This window comes from Epinephelus lanceolatus, chromosome 15 (genome assembly GCF_041903045.1).
Source record: "Epinephelus lanceolatus isolate andai-2023 chromosome 15, ASM4190304v1, whole genome shotgun sequence".
Lineage (NCBI taxonomy): Eukaryota > Metazoa > Chordata > Actinopteri > Perciformes > Serranidae > Epinephelus > Epinephelus lanceolatus.
Window position 1 is genome coordinate 21,014,359 of NC_135748.1, and position 24,260 is coordinate 21,038,618.

Below are 24,260 nucleotides of genomic sequence, written 5' to 3' on the forward strand. Positions count from 1 at the left end.
GTATATCCTTTTGACAAAAATAGAACAGAAAGCTGGCAGTGGTGAAGATAAAACATTAAAAAGAAAACTCAGCACATCTGAGTTTACAACACACTTTCACACTCAGCCACTCACAGCATCAACAAGTGACCACAACAGTTTTTCTCCCAACATTACAGCCAAGTCAGATGTTGTCCTTGGTAAGCTTTTTTTCCCAGCAACAAGTTGAATTGTCACTTCCTTTCACATCTTCTTGCTGATGGGAAATACTTTGTAAATCCATACGCAGGAGCTGAGAAAGCAGTCTCCTGTTCTGAGGGATTATACAACATGTTACCATCACAGGAAACTGGTCACACCCCTAAATGTTCCGTAGTTTAAACAGCACAGTGTGTCACCTCCTCAGCTATTACACAAAACACTTATCTAAAATAACTCAACATGATAAACACGTTTATCGCGCACAGGGAAGTCAGATGAATATTTGCAGAGCAGAATTATACCTTCCAGCAAGAGCTTCATGAGCAGTAGCTTTGTAATTTTCCTTTGCACATTCAGGTTTTTCCAAGGCTATGAGTCAAAGCAGTTTGTCAACTAAGGTTGCATGTTGCCCCACAGTGGCAGGGATATAGAAGTGCAGCGGAAGAAAAAGAAACGACACAGGACGCTGGACAGATTTATCAAGCATCCCTTTTATTAACATCGCCTGTTACAAAAAGAACAAAATCTTCAGTGTTAATGAACTTAGCAACAATATAGCGAGTGTTGATTACAGATGATATGGGACGCTTATTCCTAGAGTAGTTGCAGTAGGATTAAAAACCTCTACACTGTTGACCTGGCCTTTTCGTTCAAGAGCCAGGGTCACAGACTCCCTTCTCTCTGGAGCTGCAGTACAGACTTGACTATAATATGTCCATGCATCTCCATAGTTACAGTCACGTAGTGACGCTTCTGATATGCCGAGACCTCTTTTGATCTCCCTTCTTCCACTCAATACTAAGCCAAGGTATGCATGGAGCTATGAATTCATGAATGCACGATGATGCACAGTTTGTGATAGTTTTCTGGTCAGGAGGCAAACAGATCAACAACATAGTGTATTTCAGCAGGTCCTAACTGGTACATTTAAACAATACATATCTTTAAGTTAAGAAAAAAAGACTGAAAACCCAAAGTTTGTTTCAACAAGTTGGAAATTTGTATCACTGCCCTCTCTTGACAAATAACAACAAAAACTACTGTAGTATTCAAAAGGATTTCATTGAAAAATACAGGTGTTTTAAACAGAGGAATGATTGCCACGCAGTTTAAATTATGCTGGATGTGATTTTTAAGTTTAGAATAAAAATTAACTGGCGATGCTGCTGAAAAAGAGGAATGTGGTGGGAGTGGAGTAGTGTGTTTTGGTACAGTGCCTGGAGTGTTTGGAATTAACAGTAACCTTTGCCTGCTCCCTTATGGGCATCAGTGAGACTGGGAGTGGTCTGCCAGCGCCTCGGCCAGAGTCAGTTGGAGGCTGCCTACAGCACAGGTGAGGTGACAGAGCTTGGGGGAATATGGGGTGGCTGGGTGTGACAGTATGGTGTGACGGTGGTAGTGATGAGACCGAAGGTCAAAGGTGGTCTCTGTAGTGCAGTCAGGGTGGCTGCATGGGGGGTCTGTCCTCTTCTCACTATACCTTTGGCAGGTCTTTGTCTGCCTCCTGGAGGAAAAGCACAAAAAGCAAAATGTTGAGACTCCAATTCAAATACACTGAGGTGAGCGGAAACACTGTGATACTGTTCTTAGGGATGTCCCAGTCAAGTTTTAATCAGAGGCATTTAAGGTTGAGTATCTCCTGATTCTGAGTCCAAATCTGACACTTCTATTTTCCTATAATAAAGCCGCACAGTGCACTCTTTAAGTATATTAAAGTTATTAAAATCAATCCAATGTTTAAGCTTGACAACGGAATAGCTTTGCAATGCATTAAGAAAAAATCCCTTAATCCAAGCTGTTCCTTTATGTTTTTTATTTTTCACAAAATAACTCTAATCTTTTTTGGCCCTGATGCTGTCTCAAAGGGAATTTCTCTATTCCTTTAAAAGAGTATTCTCCAGTTTGCTGCTTCAGTGACTGAACTGTGTTTTGGTCAGTGTTTATTTTGGTTGAGTTGAGTTGGAAAGTTGCTGACGTCTGCACTTGTTGACACTGTGTTACTGTGTATGAAAGTTTCGCGAGTAAAAACACCTGTGTGACAGCAGAAGTGAAACAAAGGATCCTATTGAGCTCCATGTAGCCGATCCTGATCAGTTAAAAAATACCTTGATCAGCCCCCATACCGATCTTTGAGGACGGACAGGGACATAACTAACTGTCATGTTTTATTGGGCTATGAGAAGAGCATAGAAACGGGCCTTACCCCTTCCTGTCCCTTGGTGAGTTGCCGGCTGACGCCTTGTAGCAGCTGCTGCAGTTCTCTGACTGTCTGGTTCAGACCTGCAGTCATTTTCTCCTTTCTGTCAATCTCTTCCTGTCAGAGACACAATGGCACACGTAGAGCTCAGTGTAAACACCTAACTGCCATACATACAATGAAATGAACCACCAACTGTTACAACACCACCCATATTGCCCCAGACTCTTACTCTCTGTGATGACAGACTGCTATTTTCTATCAGGTCATCAGCGTTGTCCGTCACTTTTGAGAGCTCCCCCTGGATCAGATCAAGAGACTGCTGGGCCTGGATTAAGGACCAGACAGTTGCACATGTTAACAATATAGCCTGGAGGTGGATCCATATCAGCAGTGTAATAAAACATACACAAGTACTCTTACCGTATACAGGTCACCAGCCACCTTTTGCCTCTCGTTCTCTTCTGTCTCCAGCTTGGACAGAGTCCGAGTGAGCTGAGTTTTCAGCTGGAATCAAAACAGACACTAAGCACATGGTCTACAGCACGTTAAAGCTTCCCAGTCCCGCCTGTGAATCCCATTCATAATTTAGCATTGGGTGTACACAACGACCATTTGTTCAGAGCCTCCTGCCAACATTGTCTACATTAAAGTGCTCATCAGTTGTACAGACGTAACCGTTTTCGCTTGTCCTAGTTAGACCATGTTCAAACCAAAAATAGCACTGGGCTGGGTTGACATGAGCATGTTGCTACAGGTACTCATGAGAAGATAAATCACGATCTGGGAAGTCCAGTTTAGGTAAAACATTCATACTTTAGAGCTTACCAGATGCCAAAACCCTGCACAGCGGGTTGCAATACCTTACAACAGGATGTTACAACTCCGGAAAGTTATCACCACTGCATTCTGATTTCAAGATAAACAGTTTAATTACGTCATTCACCTTACAAAGTAACCTAACAGGAACTTGAGTGTACCCAGCAGGCTGATGCCCTGTGACTTTTTTTAATACAAGTCTTCACTGTAATTAATCAGGGTGCAACATTTTTTGATAGTGCCATTGTCGGTCTGAACACAGCAAACAAGCTGTCAAAAAACTGCTGACTGCTAACACTTCACAAAGACCACAGACAAGCGACCTGCAACATCATGGTGAGACAAAGGCCACGAGACTAACAGACAGACAGACAGACAGACAGACAGACAGACAAGGTTTGTAAGAAGGCTGAGGAGGTTATAATAGTATGCAGCTCAAAGTGCAGAGTTACGTTAGACCCGAAGATGGACAAAATGGAGCATATTTTTTAACTCTACAAAAGGAAGGCAAGCTGACAAGAGAGCCATTTGTTAGATGCCTGACAAAGCAAAGGGAGATGAAGTGGAGTGCCAGCGTAGAGAAGGGAGAGTTAGTCTTGTGAGTATCACTGAGGGTGAAGGTGAATCATCATTCTCAACCTCTGACTTTTGCTACTTTAAAAGGTAATATTTCCTGGCTCCTAAAAGCAGAGAAAATATTCTTGAAGTTAAGGTTTGAGTGAGCACGTTCACCGAGGTTATGGATGATGACCCACAGTTGCAGGAGATGGAGAACCCCGTCCTGTGGCAGTTAGTGTAGAACCACTGCTGAGTACCATAAGGGATAGGCTTTAATCATAGACTGTATAAAAAAAGTGGAAGCAGCCACCGTGACATCAGTGGTTGGTTTGTGGAACACTGTTCTGAAGCCTCCAGTTTGACATTTTAGCTGCAACCATCTTTTGTGACCATATTTGGATGAGAGGGTGCCTCTATCCTGATTCGCCCAGTTTGCCTGCAGTGGCAGCTTGTCAATTACAGCATGTTTTAGGATGTGCCCTAAAGCATATCCTGCTTTATCGTCTGTTTTAATCTAAGTGGCACCATAATTTAGAAAATGAACAAGCTGTATTGGAGACTTGAAACTGGCGATTGAAATCAGGAAAATGTTTACTGAGATAATAAATAAAGTGAGCAGTAGGGTCACTTTCTGACAGACTTGTGCACAATCTGACTTGAGTGGAGTCGCCCCCTGCTGGACACCAGAAAGAATACAGGTTTAAGGCACCTGTGCATTGGCTTCACTTCTCAGACCCGGAGGCTACATCCACTTCTTTCACACAGTCTATGGTTTTGAAAGGAGCTCTAGCTAGAGGGTGAGCACCGCTTACCAAATTCAGCTCTTCATTCTGTCTGATAGCCTCTGTATATGAGCCATCAAGTCTGGTCTGCAATTCAGTCAACAGATCTTTGAGCTGAAATTAAGTTTGAGATGATGTGTTTAATGGGAGTCCATGAGAGTCGGTCCAGGACAGCGCTACTAGCATACAGTCTACGCCGTGATATGAGCGGACCAGGCCAGAACTACAAAAAGGGAATGCTCTCACTATTTAGCAGAGTCATGTAGTGATAAAGAAAGCACAGGATCCTGCTGTGCATTACTATAAATTACCAAAAGCAGTCTGTTAAGTTAGTCTGGTAAGTGGTATAACAAAGTCATTGGTAGAGCTGACTACGTGAAGTGTGTGTGCTTTCAGTTCAACAGTATTTAATGTTTGTGTTGTGTGGATTTCACATGCTCCAAATAAACAGGATGTCACAAAATGAAATATCAAAACACAAAACACGCCATGGACATGAAAGAGACACACAACGGAGCTCATTCTGTTGCACCATGAGGATGAATGTAATGACATGCAACAGGATCACAAGGGCGAATGTTTCTGCTCACCTCTCTGACCTCCGTTACATAGGTGGCACTCTCACGCTCCGCCCTCTCCAACTCAGACTCCAAGTGCTGCTTTTCTCTTCTCAGCTACAGAGCACAACAGAGGTTCAGAGATACTTATGACCGAGACAAACACAAGTAAAAATGGCAGTAAGCCTTAGAAGAAATGCAAGATTTGTTATTTGAGCAGTGTGTGTGTGTGAAGTAGACTGACATTTTCCAACTCTGCTCCATCAGTTAGTCTCTCAATCTCTTGCTCCAAAGCTGTGACTTTCTGGCTCATCTAAGGGGAGAGACAGAAGAATGATGCAATGAAACACGCACACGGTGCAATAACATATCGCCTCAGTGTTTTGGTATTCAACCTGGGAGTCATTTCCTGCTGAACCTGAACACACACCTCTCTGAGCTCTCCCTGTGATAGCTCCAGCTTTACCCTCCAGCGAGACTCCTCCTGTTCTACGCTGCTCTGGAGGCGCTGCAGGATGCCCTCCTGTGGACACAGCAGGAATGACAGCTCAGTTTGGCAAGCGATACCAGCATGGGAGCACAAGTGTTAAAAACTCATCTCACCGTTTCTGCCAAGACCTTCTTGTATGTCTCACAGTCTTTCTGTAGAATCTTTTGGGTTTCCTCGGCTTCTTGCAGCTTCTCAGCCAGTCCCTAGCAACAGAGAAAAAGAAGTATCTGTTGCTTGAGACATCTTCAGCTTAACAAGAAAGATGTTCAAATTTACACTTTCCCTTTATTTACCTTAGAGTCCCCTGATGCAGGGGTGGATTGTGCAGCTGAGCTTTCAGCTGCTGCCCCCTCAAATCTGTGGAGCCACTCCTGATGGTTCTAGTAGGAAGAGGAGATGAAGAGTGAGGAGATAAGTCACGACACAGGAGCAGAAGTGCAACAAAGTTAGACAGGGCTGCACGATGTATCATTTCAGCATCTACACTGTGATGTGTGCATGCACAACAGTCGTATTGCAGGACACGCGATGTCAAGAAGGGCAAATGAACTCAAACATGCCATGCTATAACTCTTCTGCTGCTTGATATTAAGTGTTCTCACTTCCCATGACTAATGTTACCAGCAAAGCATTTCCCTTTAAGACAGGTTAGGTGTGTATGTGACATAGTCTGGTAGCATTTATGGGAATTAAGTATAATAATAGTGAATGGCATGCTTTTTCAAAGCTACAGTAGTCAGCAGAAAGTGTCTGGATAAGCTCAGGTTCCAGTGTAATGATGGTAAATGAGCAGTGTTTTGTGTTGGCTGCACAGAAGCAATAAACAGTTTAATGCAACTGGAGAGGTAACGTTAACACTGACATTTAACTTCAAGAGAAGTCTAATAAACAACCAAAGCATGCCCTGCTAGTAATCGATCACAACCTTAAATTTAAGAGGAACAGGAGGGGAGCAAAATAAGGGAGCCCCCCCTACTTTATGGTAAGCAACTTGTGTTATTAATATAATGTGTTAGATCACTGACTTTAACCTGGTTTATATGAATACAATGGTGATTCGGTGTAATAAAATACCCCCTAAAGACAAAGAGTAAAGACACATTTTTCTGCTTTTAATAATTAATTAATTGTTTCCAAATAGAGCTATTCAAGTAATCTGGTAACAATTCCTGTGTTTTTTCATATCACAAAAAAAAAGACAAAAAAAACATCACAATGCCAGTGTTTTCCAATATTGTGCAGCCCTAACAGGTATTCAACACTATTTGCATGGAGGTTAAAGTTCAGTAACACCCATACCTGCTCACTGGGCAGAGGCACATGGGGCAGAAGTCTGTGCAGAACATCTCGACACTCGGCCTGACACATTGCCAACACTGTCTGGTTCTCCTATAAGGTGTTAGGAGGGGGGTAAAGGGGAAAAGGACAGAAAGAGAGGAGATTGAGCACTGACTGTTCAAATGGTTAAATCACTTCGAAGACAAGGTCCAGTGGTCATCAGAGCAGATATGACCACCACCTTTCCTTCTTCCTCATTCTACTCTCCGTGATGTCGTTTTAAAACAGTCATCATCAAGACATCCGTCGAGCCGCTCCAAATCAACGTCACAGGAATGATTCACTTGACATAATCTTTAACTAAAATTCTAGAGCATTAGGATAAACGCTGTCTCACTCCTACTTCCAATTACCCCGAGAAAACATCAGCATCTCTCAACAGGCCACACCTACACCAAGTGTCAGCAACCTCAGATTCAGAGCACATCACATGCTTCGTTACTCCTGCAACCACAAACGCATCAATCCGTTTTCATGAAATTGCACAAAGTACCTTGAAACTCTTCAATAAATTAAAAAAGGTAGCTATCAGTCCTCCCACAATAGGCTAACATCATGCACTGTCACTCTGAGGCCTGGAGGAAGAACGTATGCCAAGCACTAGCCAGCTGGCAGTCTAACCACTATTCACATTAACAAACCGTGTCACAAGGCAGCTCTGAGATGAGTCTACAGAGCTGAATGCTACCAGCGTGCACTGACAGTACACAACAGCTGCCAAGGAACTCCCTGGCTCAGCTCTGAGAAGGTGCTTTCTACTGTACTCGGATGGCAGAGGAGCAGCTGGTGTGCTGATGGTTCAGCATGTACCCTTCCCTAATGTAGGGGGAGGACAGCAAAAATATACGCACATCACTGGTACTGTTAATAGACCGGCTATCTGGTAGCCCACTCTGTCTACAAGAAGGGACCTAGCTACAAGAGACAGTACTGTGGATTTTGCTTTACATTTAGTTACACAAAGATCTTACAGTCATGAGTTTGGAGCATTAACATACATAAGGTCACTGTTGCATATTCATTAAAAGGTTTTGAATGATCATACTTTCTTTAAAAGGTTCAGTGTGTAGGATTTAGGGGGATATGTTGGCAGATACGGAATATAAAAAGTATATTTTCTTAAGTGTACAAACACCTTGAATTAAGCAGTTTATAGCAAAATAGAAAGCAGGTCCTTGTCCGTGGAGTCTGCCATGTTTCTTCAGTAGCCGAGAACAGACAACGCAAACACTGTCTCCAAATAGGGCCATTCAGGTTTCTGTATTGGCCACCATAGTTACCAGCCATTTTTCAAAAAGCAGTCTGTTTATTTTGGAGAGGAAGAGACCTCTGCAGATAATTCAGCTCCCAGTAAAAACCTCATGAACGTCCGGATGATAAGTTATAAGGGAAAAAATGTGAGCACACACCTAGCAGCCCAACAAATCTCCAACAAACCTAACAGCGTTGGAGGAACGCTGATTTGTAACATGAAGCTTTATTGCTTCATTCAGTGTTTTTACCCTTTTAAATCAGCTGGTCAGTTTGTTTTAAAGAGGAATAGACCTCTGTGGATAATTGGGCTCCCCGCAAAAACTGGGAACACTGAAGGAATTCTAACTGGGAGAAGTTTCAGCTGACTGCAATCTGCAATCCTCACCACTAGATGCCATTAAATTCCCCTTAACCTTACACACTGCTCCTTTAAAAAAAGAATGAACTGCATTAAAATCGAAGTGAATTAAACAAATTTCATTGACTGATTAACTGGTGATATTGACAGTACAGATGCCACAAAGCAGAATGGGAGGGGGAAAAACATGCTAGAAATGAGTCACATGACAGAAAGACAGGAAGCGGTGAAAATTATTACCATGAATCTCAAGCTAATGACATCTAGTGAAACAATTTCTAGGTCACTGCACACTCATTTCCAAGCATCAGCCTGAGCTTTGGGCAGGGAGAGATCTATATGTTTCAGAGCTCAAAGCAAAAATATATCCGCCAGAGAGACAAATATTTGTTAAGTTAATAAAGTCTGAGATTCCAGAGGGGAGAAGCGTAGTTCAACAGCTCAACAAAAAGCCAATTGAGAACTTCAAACGACAGAGGGGAGGGGTGAGAGTGAGGTAAATGAGTATGCAGCTTTGTTATGGATGATGGCGAAAAAAGAAATTTCACTGGGTCAATTATGGCAAAAAACAGAATTTCGGGGAGGATGCATCAGATTGGAACTAGAGTGAAGCAGACTGAGGTGGGGTGTCGAACCTTGACAGCTTTGCCGAGTTTCCCTTGAAGCATGGCCTCGGTGGCTGACAGAGCCTCCATTGCACTCCAGTTTTTCTCCCGGAGCTCCTGTTTTGGTCAGTTCCAGAGAGATACTACTTTCAGTTCAGCCTCAGGAAAAATGCATTCAGTGACCCTCAAATAAAGACTGGCAGAGTAACAGAACAGACCGATCGCATCTCTCATTTTAAAATTTCTACACTCTGCTTTTCACCCGTGCTCCGACCGCTATAAATAAAGTATGAACAAATAGCCTCGAGTGCCAGTCTCGCACCTCGTGTGGGCAAATGCAGCATGCACAGTTTGCTAGATGTGTACTGTAACAATGTTCTGTGAGTACTTTCTATTCAAATTAAAGTCATAATGTCTGGAGATACATACAGCAGAAACACAGTCCACATAAATATGCATTTCTATTCAAAAATGGCTCTCTTGAAAATAAAAGGTAGGCGAGTTTCTAAAGCTCTGAATCACCCACAAGCACAGACAAGCTTGCCGAAACAGTCATGGCCAATGGCAAGCATATCAAGAGTAGGCTGGAAGCCCTGTTATGCAACGCTGAGTTTAAGCAATCCAAATCAAAATAGACATCTGTACCGATGTGTGCAATCATGTTGAGAACACAACCTTAACTAAATAAAGCCTTCTATTTGGTTTTAAAAGAACGCAATGCAAAACAAGTGAGACTGAGTGGCAGTGGACAACAGGAAGTATGGATGTATGCAGTGTGCAACTCCAGTGTGAGGGGAGTGTTTGGGGGGGTACCACACAAGGGGAGGGGGATGATGTCTCGCAGGGCTAGACCAGAGCGGTTACTGGTGTTACACAGATCAGGTCATGGCTGCGGGAAACCTACGTTGTTCTTCTTCCTGTGAAGCTCCACGGAGTCCCTCAGCTCAGCCAGCTCACCCTGCAGATCTGAGACCTGTTTCTCCTTCTCTGACAACCTGACAGACGACAACATAACCACTCATTATGGATCATTATGTACTTAAGAGTTCCTTTAAAATGAAAGCACGTGGAAAAATATGTACGTATTAGATGACACGTAGCACTACTCACGCTGTAAGAAGCTCTGGGCTTGGCACTGCTGTGTGGGATTGCTGTTTGAAGAGGGGAAAAAGACTTAACTAAAACAAGGACAGAGATGATCAAAACTCTGAACTATTTGATTATTATACTGTTTGTGCTGAATCCCACATCCCTGTCAAAGAGTTAGAGCCCCCTCCTCCTGACTTAATTTGCTCTACTATGCTTAAATCTTTTCTAGCTAGACATATCTTCCTGATTCAAACCATATACTGTGTCAAACTTGCACTTAGTGAGTGATTCTTCAAGATCGTTCCACACCTGTTGATGTATCTGCTCCACCTTCTCACTCAGCTCCTTAGTCCTTGCCTCCAGCTCAGCCTGCAGCATCTGGATCTCCTGGTCCTTTGCTTCTAGTCTGTGGGTGAGATGTTCTCATCATTAGTCTGATTTGTGAAAGCAACACTGGAGGACTACATGTTGAAGTGTGAAAGGGAGGGGGGGGGGGGGGGGGGGGGGGGGTGTTAACTTACTGAGCCTCGACTTCTTGGAGCTGGCTACCACAACTGGTCAGCTCTTCTGGCGTCTCCTTCTGTCTCAGCTGCTCCATCTCTTCCTGCAGGGCAGCCAACTGCTGCTCCAGAGCCTGTGAGACAAAAACAGCTTCAGACAAGAGCTCAAAGTAGGACATGACATAATGAACAATATCAGGACAAGTCATTTAAATGTGCAAACCCAGTGTTTCATTGATATAGAAAAGCCCACACCTCGACTGCCTTCTCTCTGGTGGAGCTGGTGTCTTGTGCTGTCTGTAGACTCTCCTCCATTGATCTTAGCTTCTCATCCTTCTCTTGGATCCTATAAAGCAAAGTCAAACAATGATTCATTATAAAGAACTCCAGGATGATATTTACATATATAACGACATCCGTTACGAGAGGACATTAAACATACACAGCCTTGTGTGCCAACAGAGAATTACTATCAGAAGAGTGTAGGGAGTGGCCTGGAGTGCCAGGGGGAATTAGTTTTGAAATGTTTGCAGTAGAGTAAGTAGTAGCCTCTGATTTCATGATATGTAATTATGACTTGCTCTGTATCTCAGCTAGTTGGCAACGCTGCTGCCACTGACTGACTGGTGTAACTGAAACTAAAGTTAGTGTTAGGGACTAAGCACACCAAGCCCAAGGTTGGCTGTCTGTCCTCTGGTTTCCCGTTTTGAATGAGAGATTTCCTCTCACGCAGACATAGAACATACAGCTAGTTGGCTATTGGCTGTAGTTTTTGTAGTGTGTTCAAGTGCAACTTTTAGGCAACATGAGGTGACAAGCAGCCTTTGTCAACCCTAGTTTTTTAGTGTCATTTTGGTGTGTCTAGGCCCCATTGAACCTTTCGTGAAGCCAACTGCTACCAATCTAGGGGTAAAAATCGACTCTGACCTAAAGATGGACAAACAGATAAATGATGTAGTGCGAAAGAGCTTCTTCCAGCTCAGGAGGCTGTCCAAGGTTAAATCCTTTCTATCACGTTCTGTTTTTGAAACTGTAATGCATGCTTTTATGACATCTCGCCTTGACTACTGTAATGCCTTGTATGTTGGTGTTAGCCAGGCCTCCATCTCTCGCTTACAGTTAGTCCAGAACGCCGCTGCTTGTCTGCTAACTGGTACACGTAAGCAAGAGCACATTAGTCCTGTACTTGCCTCCCTCCATTGGCTTCCTGTGCGCTACAGGACTGATTTCAAAATTCTGCTGTTTGCTTTCAAGTGCCTTAACGGCTTGGCACCCATCTACCTCTCCGACCTGCTGGAACCCTATGTCCCTCGAAGGTCCCTCAGGTCCTCCGATCAGCTTCTCCTAGCTGTCCCTAAATCCAGGCTGAAGCTCAGGGGAAATCGGGCTTTCGCAGTGGCAGCTCCAAAACTTTGGAACGAACTGCCTCTGCATGTTAGGCAAGCCCCCACTCTGCATGTGTTTAAATCACGCCTCAAGACACATTTTTATTCTTTGGCTTTTTCAAGCACAGCCTGAGTGATTGGTGTTCTTCATGTGACGCTGTGTATGTTTTTTATTTATGAGTTGTGATTGTGCGTTGTTACCTGTTTTTTTTTTTCTTTTACTTGTAAAGCACTTTGGTCTCAGCTCTGTTGTTTTAAATGTGCTATATAAATAAATTGGTATGGTATGGTATGGTATGTCTGGGCCTCAAGTCTGTGTGTCTTTGAGTGTGTTACGGATGGGGACTCATAGGACAACTTTACTGATCTTACTTGCTCTGGAGTTCTTCCACTATCGACTCTGATGACGCCTGTGATAAGGAGAAAAGACAATTTAAGAAGGCACGAATATAGAATAAGGTGAAAAAAATCCATTTAATGAAGATTTTAGACAGCTCACCTGTTCTGCAATCTGTCTCTTAAGGGCCTCTGTTTCCTGTTTTAGTGCCTCGTGCTCTTCTCTTACAACCTGCATCAGGGAGAGAAATGACTTAAAGATTTTTTCGCCCATTAGGGATTGTGATTACAAGGCAAGCGGCGAAATGCAGAGTCACTTAAAGCATGCTGATACCAGTCAAATGTGTGTGAGGCAGCACAAGAAAAAACAAGCACCTTCAGCTCTTCCTCCTTGTTGGCCACCTCAATCAGACCCTTCTCCAGCAGGTCCTCAACGGTTTTCATGTTGTCCTCTTTCTCCCGGACGCTGAGAGGGAAGAAATGTTCCAAAGGTCATTCAGTTATTCATTATGGGTTATCAGTTTCATGTGTAACAAGCCTAACTAGCTGACGTATTTAAAGTATGTTCCAGTTTGCACACACACCTCTTCTGGAACTGGTCCAAAGCCATTTGGGAGGCAGTCTGCACGGGGAGAGCCAAATAGAGAGGGTGTGTCAAACAGAAGAACACAAACACACAAGGGCCTTTCAAATTTGGAAAAACAGTCGAGGTATGTAGCGAACCTGTTCAGAAATCTGTGCCTGCAGTTTCTGAAGCTCTGCCTTCAGTGACATGTTCTCATTGTGCAAGGCCTGCAGAGGGGGAGAAGACAGGAAAGAGAGACAGCACTTATTATGCCAAGACAATAAAGCACCTGACAGACTGCAGTAGCTTGAGCAATGACATACCACTCATAATTCTGTCTTAGGTTTATAAAACTGTGAAATCAGTAATATCCGCTTGGCAGTTCAACCCGAAATATCTGCAGATGTGAATCAACATGCCGTCTTTCTGGTAGAGTGGCATACATGGCCTTCAATCCACATTCCCTCTGAACACAATCAGAGGCCGACAACACGTTTACCAGATTCCAGCGGACTAATGAACCGATGCAATGTTAGTATAAGAAGCTGTAGATGAAGCACTCTCGTGGCTATACCTGCATGTTAGTTTCTCTGCTGGCCCCACTGCTCCTCTCGGCATTTAGAGAATCCTCCAGACTCTTCCTCTGCAACTCCTTATCAGCCAATCTGCACAGCACAGGAGAAGAGTTGGGAAAGTGCATGAGAAACAGCTCAACAGTTTCACTCATTACGTAGTTTGTGTGTCTGAAAAAGTCAAAATTGTTTCTCACAGCTTCTGTAGCTCCTCAATGTGAGAGACATGGGAGACCTAGATGAGAAGAAAATAAATCTTATTAGCCTACATACATACAGTTATGTAGGCGGGCATTTTTTCCTCTAACTAAACATGGATAAATGAGGTTGACCCACATACCTGTGAAGAGATCTGGGCCTGCAGGGTCTCATTCTGGACTTGCAGGGTCTCGCTCTGGACATGAAGGCCTTTGTTTTCATTCATAAGGTCCTGTTAAACACAGACTGCATTAATGTATGCAAGAAGTGTGCGTTGCTCTGCTCAGAGATATTGAATTTGCACCCGAATGTGGAATTAGCACTTCAGCGTAATAAAATGTATGTCAAGAATCATAGGGCTTTAGTGAATATCATTTTTTTTGATAATCAAAGCTTCTATTGAGGTTTTTGAATGAAAATTATCAGACAAAATCATCGGTTTGAATAAAGTGATTCAACAGATCAATTATTAAGTCTTATTTTTAATTAAATCAACTTTTTTTAAATGAATAATGTAATGAATGGCGCTGTTACGATGCTGCGCATGCTCCATAAATACATGTGCGTGCCTCCCGCTGTGTGTGGCAAGCAAGAGAGCAAATGGTTTAGTGACCACAGTGAAAACGTTGTTTTTGAAAGGCTAAACATACACAAATATGGACTGAAGCAGAATATTTTATTGGATAAGCACGTAACACATGATGGGATTTTTGTTAAATGATTCCATGTGTTTTGTCGAGCAGTTTTGACTTCTGGATTTTATAATGCTCTGGAGTTATTGAAAATGTTTGGCTCAAAAGAGTCGGAAACAATCCTACAGAGCCACCACCTGGAATCCACCGTGTGTCTAGACGGCGAGAGTGTTTCACACGCACGTCTCACGCTACAGATAGAATCTCATTTTTATCCATAAAGCCGTCTCCACTTGCTCCGTCTCTGCTGCATCTTACTGGTGTGAACACTACCTGAAGCTTTTATTTACACTCTCAGTCCGAACACAATGTGACAGCTCAAGTTGATAAATTCACACATATAATCCCATAAGCAAAGATGCACTTTGCTATTCACTACATTCCTAAATTTTCATGATGCTGTGAAGCTCACCTGAACCCGGGCTTGCAGCGAGTCATCAGGCATACTGTGCTGGGACATCTCCATAAGCTCCATCACTCTCTGCTCCAGCCGCTCCTTGGAAACCATGGCTTCAGTCAGGCTGCCGTGCAGGGTCTGGATCTCCTTGTTCTTGTTGTTCATCTCTGTCTCCACTGCCAACAGCTGGCTGTGAAGCTCTGCACCCACACATACACAAACAATCAGTTCCTGAATGCAACCTGACGATTTACATTGATGCAGAAGAAGCAACAAGTTAAAGGTTACATTTTTTTAGTGTGATATATTTTATCACCTTGCTTTGAGGCCTGAAGTTTCTCTCTCTCAGCATTGACATTGTGGAGGAAATTCTGCAGTTCTTCCCAACGGCGCTTAGCATCCTGCAGCTGGGCCTACGGATGGAGAGATATCCAATTTGGTTAACACTTTTCTCCCACACATTATAACAGAAAAAAAGTACTCTGTCGCCACTCTACACCAGGTAAACAAATTAAATCTATCAATCGTCTTTCCTCTCACTGTCAATATCATTAATATGGGGTCACTGACAGGTTAATTTACATTAGGCCACCTGTTCTACGTGCCTGCGATTCTCCAGGCTATTTTTCCTCACAGCTCCAGATCTGCCAAACTAAAGCTGCTTTCACACATGCACTGCAAACCTGAAATTATCGAGACATTACGCAGAGGAGCCGTACGTGAGAATGCAAATGTCTGAATCAGTTGGATTGGAAATTAAATGGACTCTACCATGCAAGCTCCCTGGTACAAAGTCTGTGTAATGTCTGATTGAGCCCATGTGTAAACAGAGCCGATAATTTACAGCAAGTGATTTGGAATGTGGATGATGTTTCTATCATAGCGCTCACACGAAACCGGAAGAAAATAAACATCCAAGGGTGAAGATGAAGGGCCATTTACATGAAGATGAACGATTTACAAACGAAAAGGAAACCAAACAATAACATCTAACTGGAGAGATGACAAGACTCGGGAACTTCTGTCGGTAAGGGCTGAGGCTGAAATTGTCAGACAAAGCCAAGGAATGGAGAGAGTCTGTTGTTTGTGACCAAATTACGAAATGGCTACATGACCACAGTGAAATCTGTGTCATGTCCTGCCTCCTGCACGCTCTACTCAGGCACCATTCCTCACCTAAATCAAACAGATTATTTTCAGTAGGTGAAAACACTTCTGATACAGACAATCTCCTGTTGTGTGCTACATTTGAAAGCGAAACTCTCCAGACACGGTCCGGAATTTATATGAGAAAATGGCTTCAGTAAACGGCTAATCTAAATTACAAAACATCTTGTAGACGTTTTAATTGATTAGTCTAGTTTGTGTGTTTCTGTCATCAAAATTTCAGCTCCTGGCACTGCTCTCAGCTTCTTTTGCTGAGACTCTTCCGTGTCGAGCCAGCAACTTAAAAATCCATCTTACATCGCAGCTAATGAAAAGGCAGGAAAGGCTGATCTGGGTGTCTCGTAGGAAAGTGTTGTTCTTACACAGCACAAAGCCTCAAACATTCCAGCTTTCAAAGCCAACACAGTCCTCCCAACTCAGGTTCAATTTCCCACAGCCCTCCCCAGGACTTCCACTACAACCTCCTCCCACTTCCTTGGTAATGTCACCACGCCCGCTAACCAGAATTGAAGCTGTGCAGCACGGCCCAGGATTTTTTTCTTTTTTTTTTTAACAGCTCAGTTCATTTTTGTCTCGGCTGGGGAAACTGAAGCACGGGCTAAATAAACACATTGTGCATCTGGATTAGCGTACCTCCAGCTGGGACACGTTCTGCTTGTAGCTGACCTCCAGTGACTTCCTCTGGTGCTCCTCCTGCTGCAGCTTGCTGTTGTTGTCTGCCAGCTCTTTCATCAGACCGGCGTACTCAGAACGCAGCTTGTTCAGCTCTGCTGAATTCCTATCAGGCAACACACGGACACAAGCACAAATGAGTGATGTGAAAATGGTCGATGGGGCATTATTGTGGGATGTTGTTGCATTAAATTATAATAGCCTGTCAGGGGCATTTCACATTGTGTAACTGGGCGTACAGATGGATGTCTTAATGTGAGTAATATAGGCAGAAGGAATGAAGGATGATTTGGAGACAGGAAGCCAGCGCTAAAATGGCAATATGCTAAAATTCTAATATGAATTGGACCACTATGACTGTTTCACCTTGATCAGCAGATGAGACGTATATGAATCTCTACAAAGCATGACCAGTTGGGTCTTATCTATTGTAATGCAACACTTACTTGCTCTCCATCTGGTTAGTGGCAGAGCTGACTGCGTCCCTCAGGATGCCGTTCTCCTGCTGCAGTCGAGTGATCTGGCTCTCCAGCTGCTCCCTCACCTGCTGGAACTACACATAAACAAGAAGATTCAGTCTTCATGCAGCCCTGAAAGGAATGCCAAGAGGTCTGGATTCCTTCACATTTTTCAAAGTCCAGCTCACCTTTATTTGCATGGTCTGGAGCTCCTGGTAGCTGCCCTGTGCTTTGCCCTGCATGCTGCCGAGTTCTTTCTCCATGGCTGCACGTTGCTCTCTCATCATGGCCTCCACCCGACCCGTCTTTTGCTTCTCGACCTGAAGCTCCTAAAGCACAGGAGTAAGGGGGCATATGAAGCTCTTCATCGAAACAAACAGGATTACTCTATACGCAGAATAAGTTGGGAATAAATCATTTATCATATCGTGTACTTTATTAAGTAAAGCATGGGATCCCAGACCTGGCTGAGCTGCTTCACTTTGTCCTTGGCAATGGAAGCCTCCTCCTGCAGAGTCGTAAGAAGTCTCTCTCGTTCCTGTGCGGCAGGGTCTGGTCTAGCTGCAGACTGGTGGTGAGACATGAAACGTTTAAAAAGAAAGCACAGCAAGTCCAACTACAAATACCAGGTCTCCTGCCAAATTGCAAATAGTGTGAAATTGTCACTTGCTACAACACCTAATTCAAATGTATCACTTATTAATCTCTTACTTTGTGCCAGGCATCCAAGGCATTAGGGCTCTTCTCCCGGAGGAGAGCCATCACACTGACAACCTCGGCCTCTGACAGAGCCAGGCTGGACAGACCAGACAGCAGCTCCTTCAGCTTCACCTCCGTGTTCTCTGTTAAAACACACAAGAGACGCATTTTAGGACTTTATTACATGGCTGGGCAGTAGATATAGGATAGCAAAAAGAACCAAATACTAGATAAGGCTTGCTTTCTCCCCCCTTACCTTTGTCAGTCTCATTCTTCTGTTTCTTGCCGCTCCCTTTGGATGGTACATCATCGTTGTGGCCCGCCTGGTGATTGGCAGAAGCTGCTGAGTCAGCCAGAACATGGGCTTCATCTACTGGATTTGAGGAAAAAAATGGTTGATTACAAGGTGAAAAGCATGTGTCCTGATATTTTAAAGAAAGTGAGACATAATTTAACACATGGGACCATTGTATCATCATTACCAGGCTCGGTCTTCTGCTTCTTGGCAGAGTTTTTCTTCTTGCCAGTGGTAGCACTTGGGGTTGCACCATCCAGAACTTTGGTTTCAGCCACAATGGGAGCTTCCTTCTTGACTGGAGCTGGGGCATGCTCAGCCTTAACCTCTGGCTGCTGGTCATCCACCGTGACTTAGGAGGAATTTAGTGAGTAAAAGTGTTAGCAATTTCCATCTTTTCCACAAGAAACTATGCAACACACCCTTTTTTAACTGTACCCTTGGCGACTCACCAGGCTCTGCTTTTTGTTTCTTCTTCTCCTTCTTCTTTCCAGAGATCTGGGGAGGGGTCTGAGCCTGAACAGGAGCCTGAGCAGCTTGGACCTGGACCTGAGCCTCAAGCTGGGGAGAGGGAGGGCTGGACTGTTTGCCCGCAGCCAGAGGTGACTCTGTCTTGCGGCTGACCAGCTTTGAGCCATTCACTTCTGGCTCCTCAGAAGAAGCAGCTGCAGCCGCTGCGGCAGCTGCTGCAGCTGCGGCAGCTGCAGCCGCTGCAGCAGCAGCCTTTGCTGCCTTTTTCTCCTTTTTCTTTCTCTCTCTCAGACCAGCAGGAGCCTCAGTTGAAACTGAGACAGGCACATAGGGAATAGGTGTTGATGGAGCAGGGTCTGGCGTAGCCGCTGGTGCGAGTTCCTCCTCTACCTCCATGGTGGAGCTGTTGGCACCATCAGCCATATCGAAATCCCGAAGATCCTCTTCCGACTCTCCTCCACCTCCGCCACCTCCACCGCCTCCTCCGCTGGCACTCTCCTTCTTCTTGCTCTTCTTCTTTTCATTCTTCTTACGGGTGTCTGGCTTGGATGGTGGTAACTTGAGGTCGCGTTTCTGCCTGGCCAGCACCTCATCGTAAGAGGTTTCCTTCATGAAGAGCCAGAAGAAGAGGAACATGAGGGCGATGACCAGGGAAGGGGCCAGGATGAGCAGGTACTGAGAGTCGTAGATATCCACCGCCATTCTGAAGTGAAGGAGAAAGACACGAGAGAAGAAACGCATTTAATTTAGGCCACTTTGCACACAGTCATCACCATCAGTACAGCATCTGCCAATATTTTCCACATAAAGAATGTATGATATTATGGTAATAGCTTTCTATCAATAAAGGCAACGGGCAACAGCTGCTAAAATTCAGTGATCGCAGAGACATAACAGCTCAAAGACTTGATGTATATGAATCTGTGATTCAAGCTTGCTGCTCATATCCATCGGAGGTCAATCACTGCTGCCAGCCATGAGAGCTAGCCTGCGATGTGTGAACTGGTGCAAGTATTGAGATATGGGAGGTGGAGGTGTTGGTACATCAGTAGTGTTGAGAAGGTGCAAGTGAGAGGAATCTCACTGACACCCTGTCCCCTGTCAGTGATATGATCCAATTAGGTAACACTCCCCCAGCTACACAGCTTAACATCCTCCCCACTGTTATACAGGTTCATAGACAATACAGCGTATGTAATTGAAACACAGCTTTGTGAGAGCCAGATAGAAACCTTCACTCACACTGGCTTAAAAGGGGACAAAATAGGTCAAGAACATCGGAAAGACAGCTAGTTTAGAAATGAAGATGGCTCACTGTCTCATTTAGTCACTTCCCTTCCTTCAACCCCCATGAAGACGACATTGGTGGTATTCTAAACTCATATCAGGATGGATTTGCAAGAGGCAAAAATACACCCACATGCAAGTGTCACCTGCTGAGTCCTGCTGCGGCTGCAGTTTGACCCCAGCTTACTTCAAGCCAAGGGAGAGGAGGTTCCCCTTCCATCGCGGGCAAAGTTTACAGAGTCAAGCGTGAGGTCCTGAGACTTCATCGGTTTGGTATCTGCCAAAGATATTCTTAGGAATGATGTGTTGTCTCCTCAAGGCTACACAGTACGAATGAACTGGGGTGGAATGCAGACAAAGCAGTAATAATTTGACACAAATTGCGTCTTATTGCTCACTAGCAGCCACTATAAGTCAGACCAACAGTAAGCGTTGTTGTCGTTGCTTGGCAAAAATGACAGAGAGGAAATGGCTGCATGATGGCTGTTAAGATGAGGGGGACTGTATATGTATAAATCAATTAATGCTGTTACTCAGCCAAATAATCTGATATGTCTAAAGAAACATTCCTACACTAACAAAAGATTACAAGCAGGGAACTCGGGTTCTCTGATTTTACTCTCATTTAACTTTTTTGATTAAATATATTTTCTTGCAGCACATACATTTTTTACTGCTTAATCAACCTGATTACACCTCAGATGGCATGTTTGATGTGAAAATCGCTGCAGCGGCGCTGCAATTTTGTAACAGGCAAGTTAATAATAGTGCTAACAATGCGTATTAAATAAAGAGAACTCTTCCCAAACTTCCCATTACTTCATCTGAAGAGTATGTCTCGCAAACTAACAAACAGCAATGCCCTGTGTAAAATTACACACTTATTACAAAAAATAAAAGCACTGTTGGGAAAAACGAGGACAAGTTAAGCCCTTAGTGACGGCAGCAGCATTGTGTTGTCAACAATACAGAGTGGCACCAACACTGAGTGACCTGAGGTGCCACACAACCCCATCTTATACCCAGGAACTGTGGCAGTAGCATAGCGTAGGAGTCAGAGTCGTAGAGCAGACCTCTTTAGTAATTTGGATTAAGCAGATTACCCATGATAATACATTTAAGAATAACTTTCCACTGCAGGGCTTCCTGAGGACTGACAGGCTTAGCCTTATAGTGTAATGTTGACCCCGTTTCAATCCCACCAGGAAAACCTCACGGCATCGTCCACAATACACACAAAAATGTACCAGGCCTGTTGTTAAATATTTGACGTACCTTATTCTGAAAAGCTATTTAGCCTTTTAAGCACCAACCATTTCCTCTGAGCATAGACTACAAAACGTATTATGTAACTTTTTTTTTGAAGAGCTTTGACTCTGAGGAAGGCATCTCGTCTTACTGGTTGATGGAATGTTTGCCTTATGTATTCAGTGCCTACACGGTACTATCCTGAGGTGGTTGCATTGCATCTGTGTCAAAGAAAATGCATTCCTCCACATTAGGGCCCCCCCCCCCCCCCCCCCACCACACACACACACACACACACACACACACACACACACACACACACACGGGCTACAGCTGGGGGCAATGTCAATATACAAATATATATGTACATGTCAACTGCAAGCAGAGAAAGCAGTTGGTTTAGAGAGCGCTGCCAAGATTCTGAACAGAGTAAAAACCCCTATCATGATAAATATAATAGACTGTACTTGAGAGGGTTTTTAGTTTTCCTACCTGGGACCTCATTAATTGATGTGTTTCATTACAATGAAACGACAGGAGCCAAACATTAAGGCTGATAAGCAGCATGCCAAGATCAAAAAAAGCCTTTCAGTGGCCGGGAGATTACTACCATCTAAAACCTGGACATGAACCAACTAGGCCGAAGTTTTACAAAATAAGACCAAAGCCATAAAAAAAAAAACTATGGTACATTATGTACTACGTACACATTGTGGGTAAAAAGGTTTTACTGCTAACTTTCTGAGGCTAGCAAATCAGGAAATTCTTTGTTATGTCACATCATTGTATGTTCCAGGAAACTCCCATGTCAGACCAAATGAAGCTGTGAAGTAACTCTTAAAGCAACATTGCTTCTTGGCAATATTAAGTGTGGGTGGAGTAAGTGGTGTAAAAGTTTGCAGCATGCTTGCTTTCTTTCAGCCCCAGGCCTCAGAGTGGAAGGTGCATGAATTTTCTTGTGCAGCCCGAGCCTTGTCCTAGCATCAAAATGAGCCAGGAGGACAAAGCCCTCTCGGGCTGTTGGCTCCCCGGAATCTAGCCACTTGGCTGGCCAGGCCTCCTGATTTGGCAGGCATGGACAGAGAGGGAACTCCTAATAACTATTAGGCCCGGAAAGCAGTGCAGACAGTGCTTGAAAAGCAGGCCATGCAGCACTCTACGCTTAACATCTGTAAGGTGGCAAATAAAGGCACTAAAACGCACATAAAAGGTCCAAGAAACCACAAAAAAACTTCAAGCTATCAGGGATTTTGCAAACTCAGAAGCAGACGAAGGTGGTGCTCATGCTTGCTGAAAGGTTATGATAAAATAAATTCATATCAAATAAATAAGTTCGAGAAGTGTAAAGGTCTCTACACCTGCAGTTCCTTACAGCAGCTGTTTACAAAACAAATTTAAGACACAATTCCTCACATAAAGAAATAAAAACTAAAAACTGGGTGTACTCTCCAAAGAGGTGTAATAGGTAGGGCAATTGGAATACGCTCCTATCTGAACAGTTAAGCTGTAAAGATGACAAACATATAATTGACCATTATCAGCATTGTGGTAATAAACTAAACAGAAAGTAGCAAAGTACAGAGCGGGGCATCTAATTATAGTGGAAAACATTAACAAATAGGCACTGGTCCTCTGAAGTGGTCTGCTCTTCCTGGGTAGGCCACAACAATGGCACTTATTGAATCAAGTACAACCAAGACACCCCAGATAAGAGCTTATCTACAGATAGACCATAAGGAAATTGATAAAGATGCCAACATGACACAGAAACTTAGGAATAACTTTGAGGACTCTCAAAGCCAAAGCTTCCCAAAGTGGAGCCAGTTGAAGATTTCCAAGGATCCTCTGAAAGTACTTTGGCTCAGAGTTCATTTAGCATTGAGGTTAGTTTAACCAACATAAGCTAGATATAAGTCATCAGGACAGTCTGACAGTTACACAGTCATATCTATAGTCACCACCTTTTTGCACATGTAGCAGGGCTGCCTATACAAAGTGTTGCACATTTAGAGTACCATAAATAACTCACAACACTTTGACTTGACTTTGATGTCCAGTAAGCCTTCTCAAAATTCAACAAGGGCAGCTCACTATGGTTGAGTACCAAATGTCCCAGCATGCTCAGTCATGTCTAATCGTCGGCCTTGTGCACACAACTGAGCCGAGATACGTAATGGCAGCTGTTCTTACACCAAGACAAGGCTGCCTGTGGATACAGCCTGTAATCAAAGAAAAAGCAGAACTGATAAAAAGGTGTCGAGTTTATCTTCCTGGACGTGTTAGCTCAGCTAGCGCTGAAGTCCCACGTTATTACGTTTATGAAATGTAACATGAAAGCGAAAGAAGAAGCACACATGTCGGCGACAGGCTCACTTCACCGACATGACTAGCTAGAAATGTTTATGAACAAAGTGGGGCTAGTCAGCAGGGGCCTGGACATGGCTACAAGTAGTTGCTACTATAGTTATAGCCATACAGGAAAGGGCTTGTCGCCACTCAAGTTCGCCCCTGAGTGGCTACAGCTCAGCTCTATGAATGAGCTAGCTAACATAAAAGCTAGCCAACCAACGTGAGGAGCCAGGTACGAACGTTAGCCGACCAATCCAATTATTACACAGGAAGTCTTCAGCGACACAACTGACCAGCAAAAATGTTAACAGGAACACCCAAGTTTATTTCTTCCACGAGCACTCAGCACACACGGAGGCGTGGACGTCAGCCCCCACGGGCCTCGTCTCGCTGGTGACCCAGCCTCCCTCTCTCCTGAAATCTTTGACCCGGTCTGCTGCCTCATTCTACCGTTGAAGTCCTGAGGGCCGTTCCCAGGCCTGGGTAAAGAGCTTAGCTGCGCTAAGACCGGGATGAGCGGCTTTTTGACAATAAATACACCCAGTATCGCCAAGGACAGCTAAACGCAGCGTACCTGTAGCTTCAATGTGCTGTTCCCTTAGATAGTGGTGAAATGGCGTTGTTCTGCGTTGACTCCGGCAGACTCCTGACTTCCCAGGGCAGCTCCAGCCTGGCTTTCTTCTGCGCTATCCGTCAGACTATCTGCTGTTTCTGGTTCGCGGGGGCGGGTCATAGTCAGGCT

The 24,260-nt window shown here is 44.0% G+C and overlaps 1 protein-coding gene across 6 annotated transcripts; it reads right to left on the reverse strand.

Moving 5' to 3' along the window:
* Positions 1-651: 651 nt before the first annotated feature.
* ktn1 (kinectin 1) lies at positions 652-24,230 on the reverse strand. 6 transcript variants are annotated; one of them, XM_033642547.2, is made up of 36 exons: positions 24,093-24,230; positions 18,616-19,337; positions 18,351-18,515; positions 18,125-18,238; positions 17,881-18,011; positions 17,633-17,737; positions 17,358-17,498; positions 17,158-17,264; positions 16,673-16,817; positions 15,189-15,285; positions 14,888-15,072; positions 13,926-14,015; positions 13,783-13,820; positions 13,588-13,678; positions 13,172-13,240; positions 13,033-13,070; positions 12,824-12,914; positions 12,612-12,680; positions 12,485-12,522; positions 10,983-11,073; positions 10,749-10,861; positions 10,537-10,633; positions 10,249-10,289; positions 10,043-10,133; positions 9,169-9,255; positions 6,883-6,972; positions 5,877-5,963; positions 5,697-5,786; positions 5,524-5,616; positions 5,338-5,406; positions 5,127-5,210; positions 4,567-4,650; positions 2,801-2,884; positions 2,610-2,705; positions 2,384-2,494; positions 652-1,684 (listed from the first exon to the last, which is right to left on the reverse strand). In XM_033642547.2, the coding sequence occupies exons 2-36, from the start codon at positions 19,334-19,336 to the stop codon at positions 1,655-1,657; spliced, it is 3,873 nt and encodes a 1,290-aa protein (XP_033498438.2). In that variant the 5' UTR covers position 19,337; positions 24,093-24,230; the 3' UTR covers positions 652-1,654. The 6 variants fall into 6 exon arrangements, with proteins under 6 accessions (XP_033498438.2, XP_033498437.2, XP_078031165.1 ...); XM_033642546.2 differs by having other exon boundaries at positions 18,125-18,241; XM_078175039.1 differs by lacking the exon at positions 4,567-4,650.
* Between the last annotated feature and the right edge of the window lie 30 nt (positions 24,231-24,260).

Coding starts and splice junctions, on each gene's coding strand:
- ktn1 (XM_033642546.2), bottom strand. CDS start 19,336: ATGGCGGTGGATATCTACGACTCTCAGTACCTGCTCATCCTGGCCCCT. Junction 15,286..16,672: donor AGAACGTGTCCCAGCTGGAG/GTACGCTAATCC, acceptor CTCCATCCGTAG/GCCCAGCTGCAGGATGCTAA. Junction 13,821..13,925: donor AGGCCCAGATCTCTTCACAG/GTATGTGGGTCA, acceptor CTTCTCATCTAG/GTCTCCCATGTCTCTCACAT.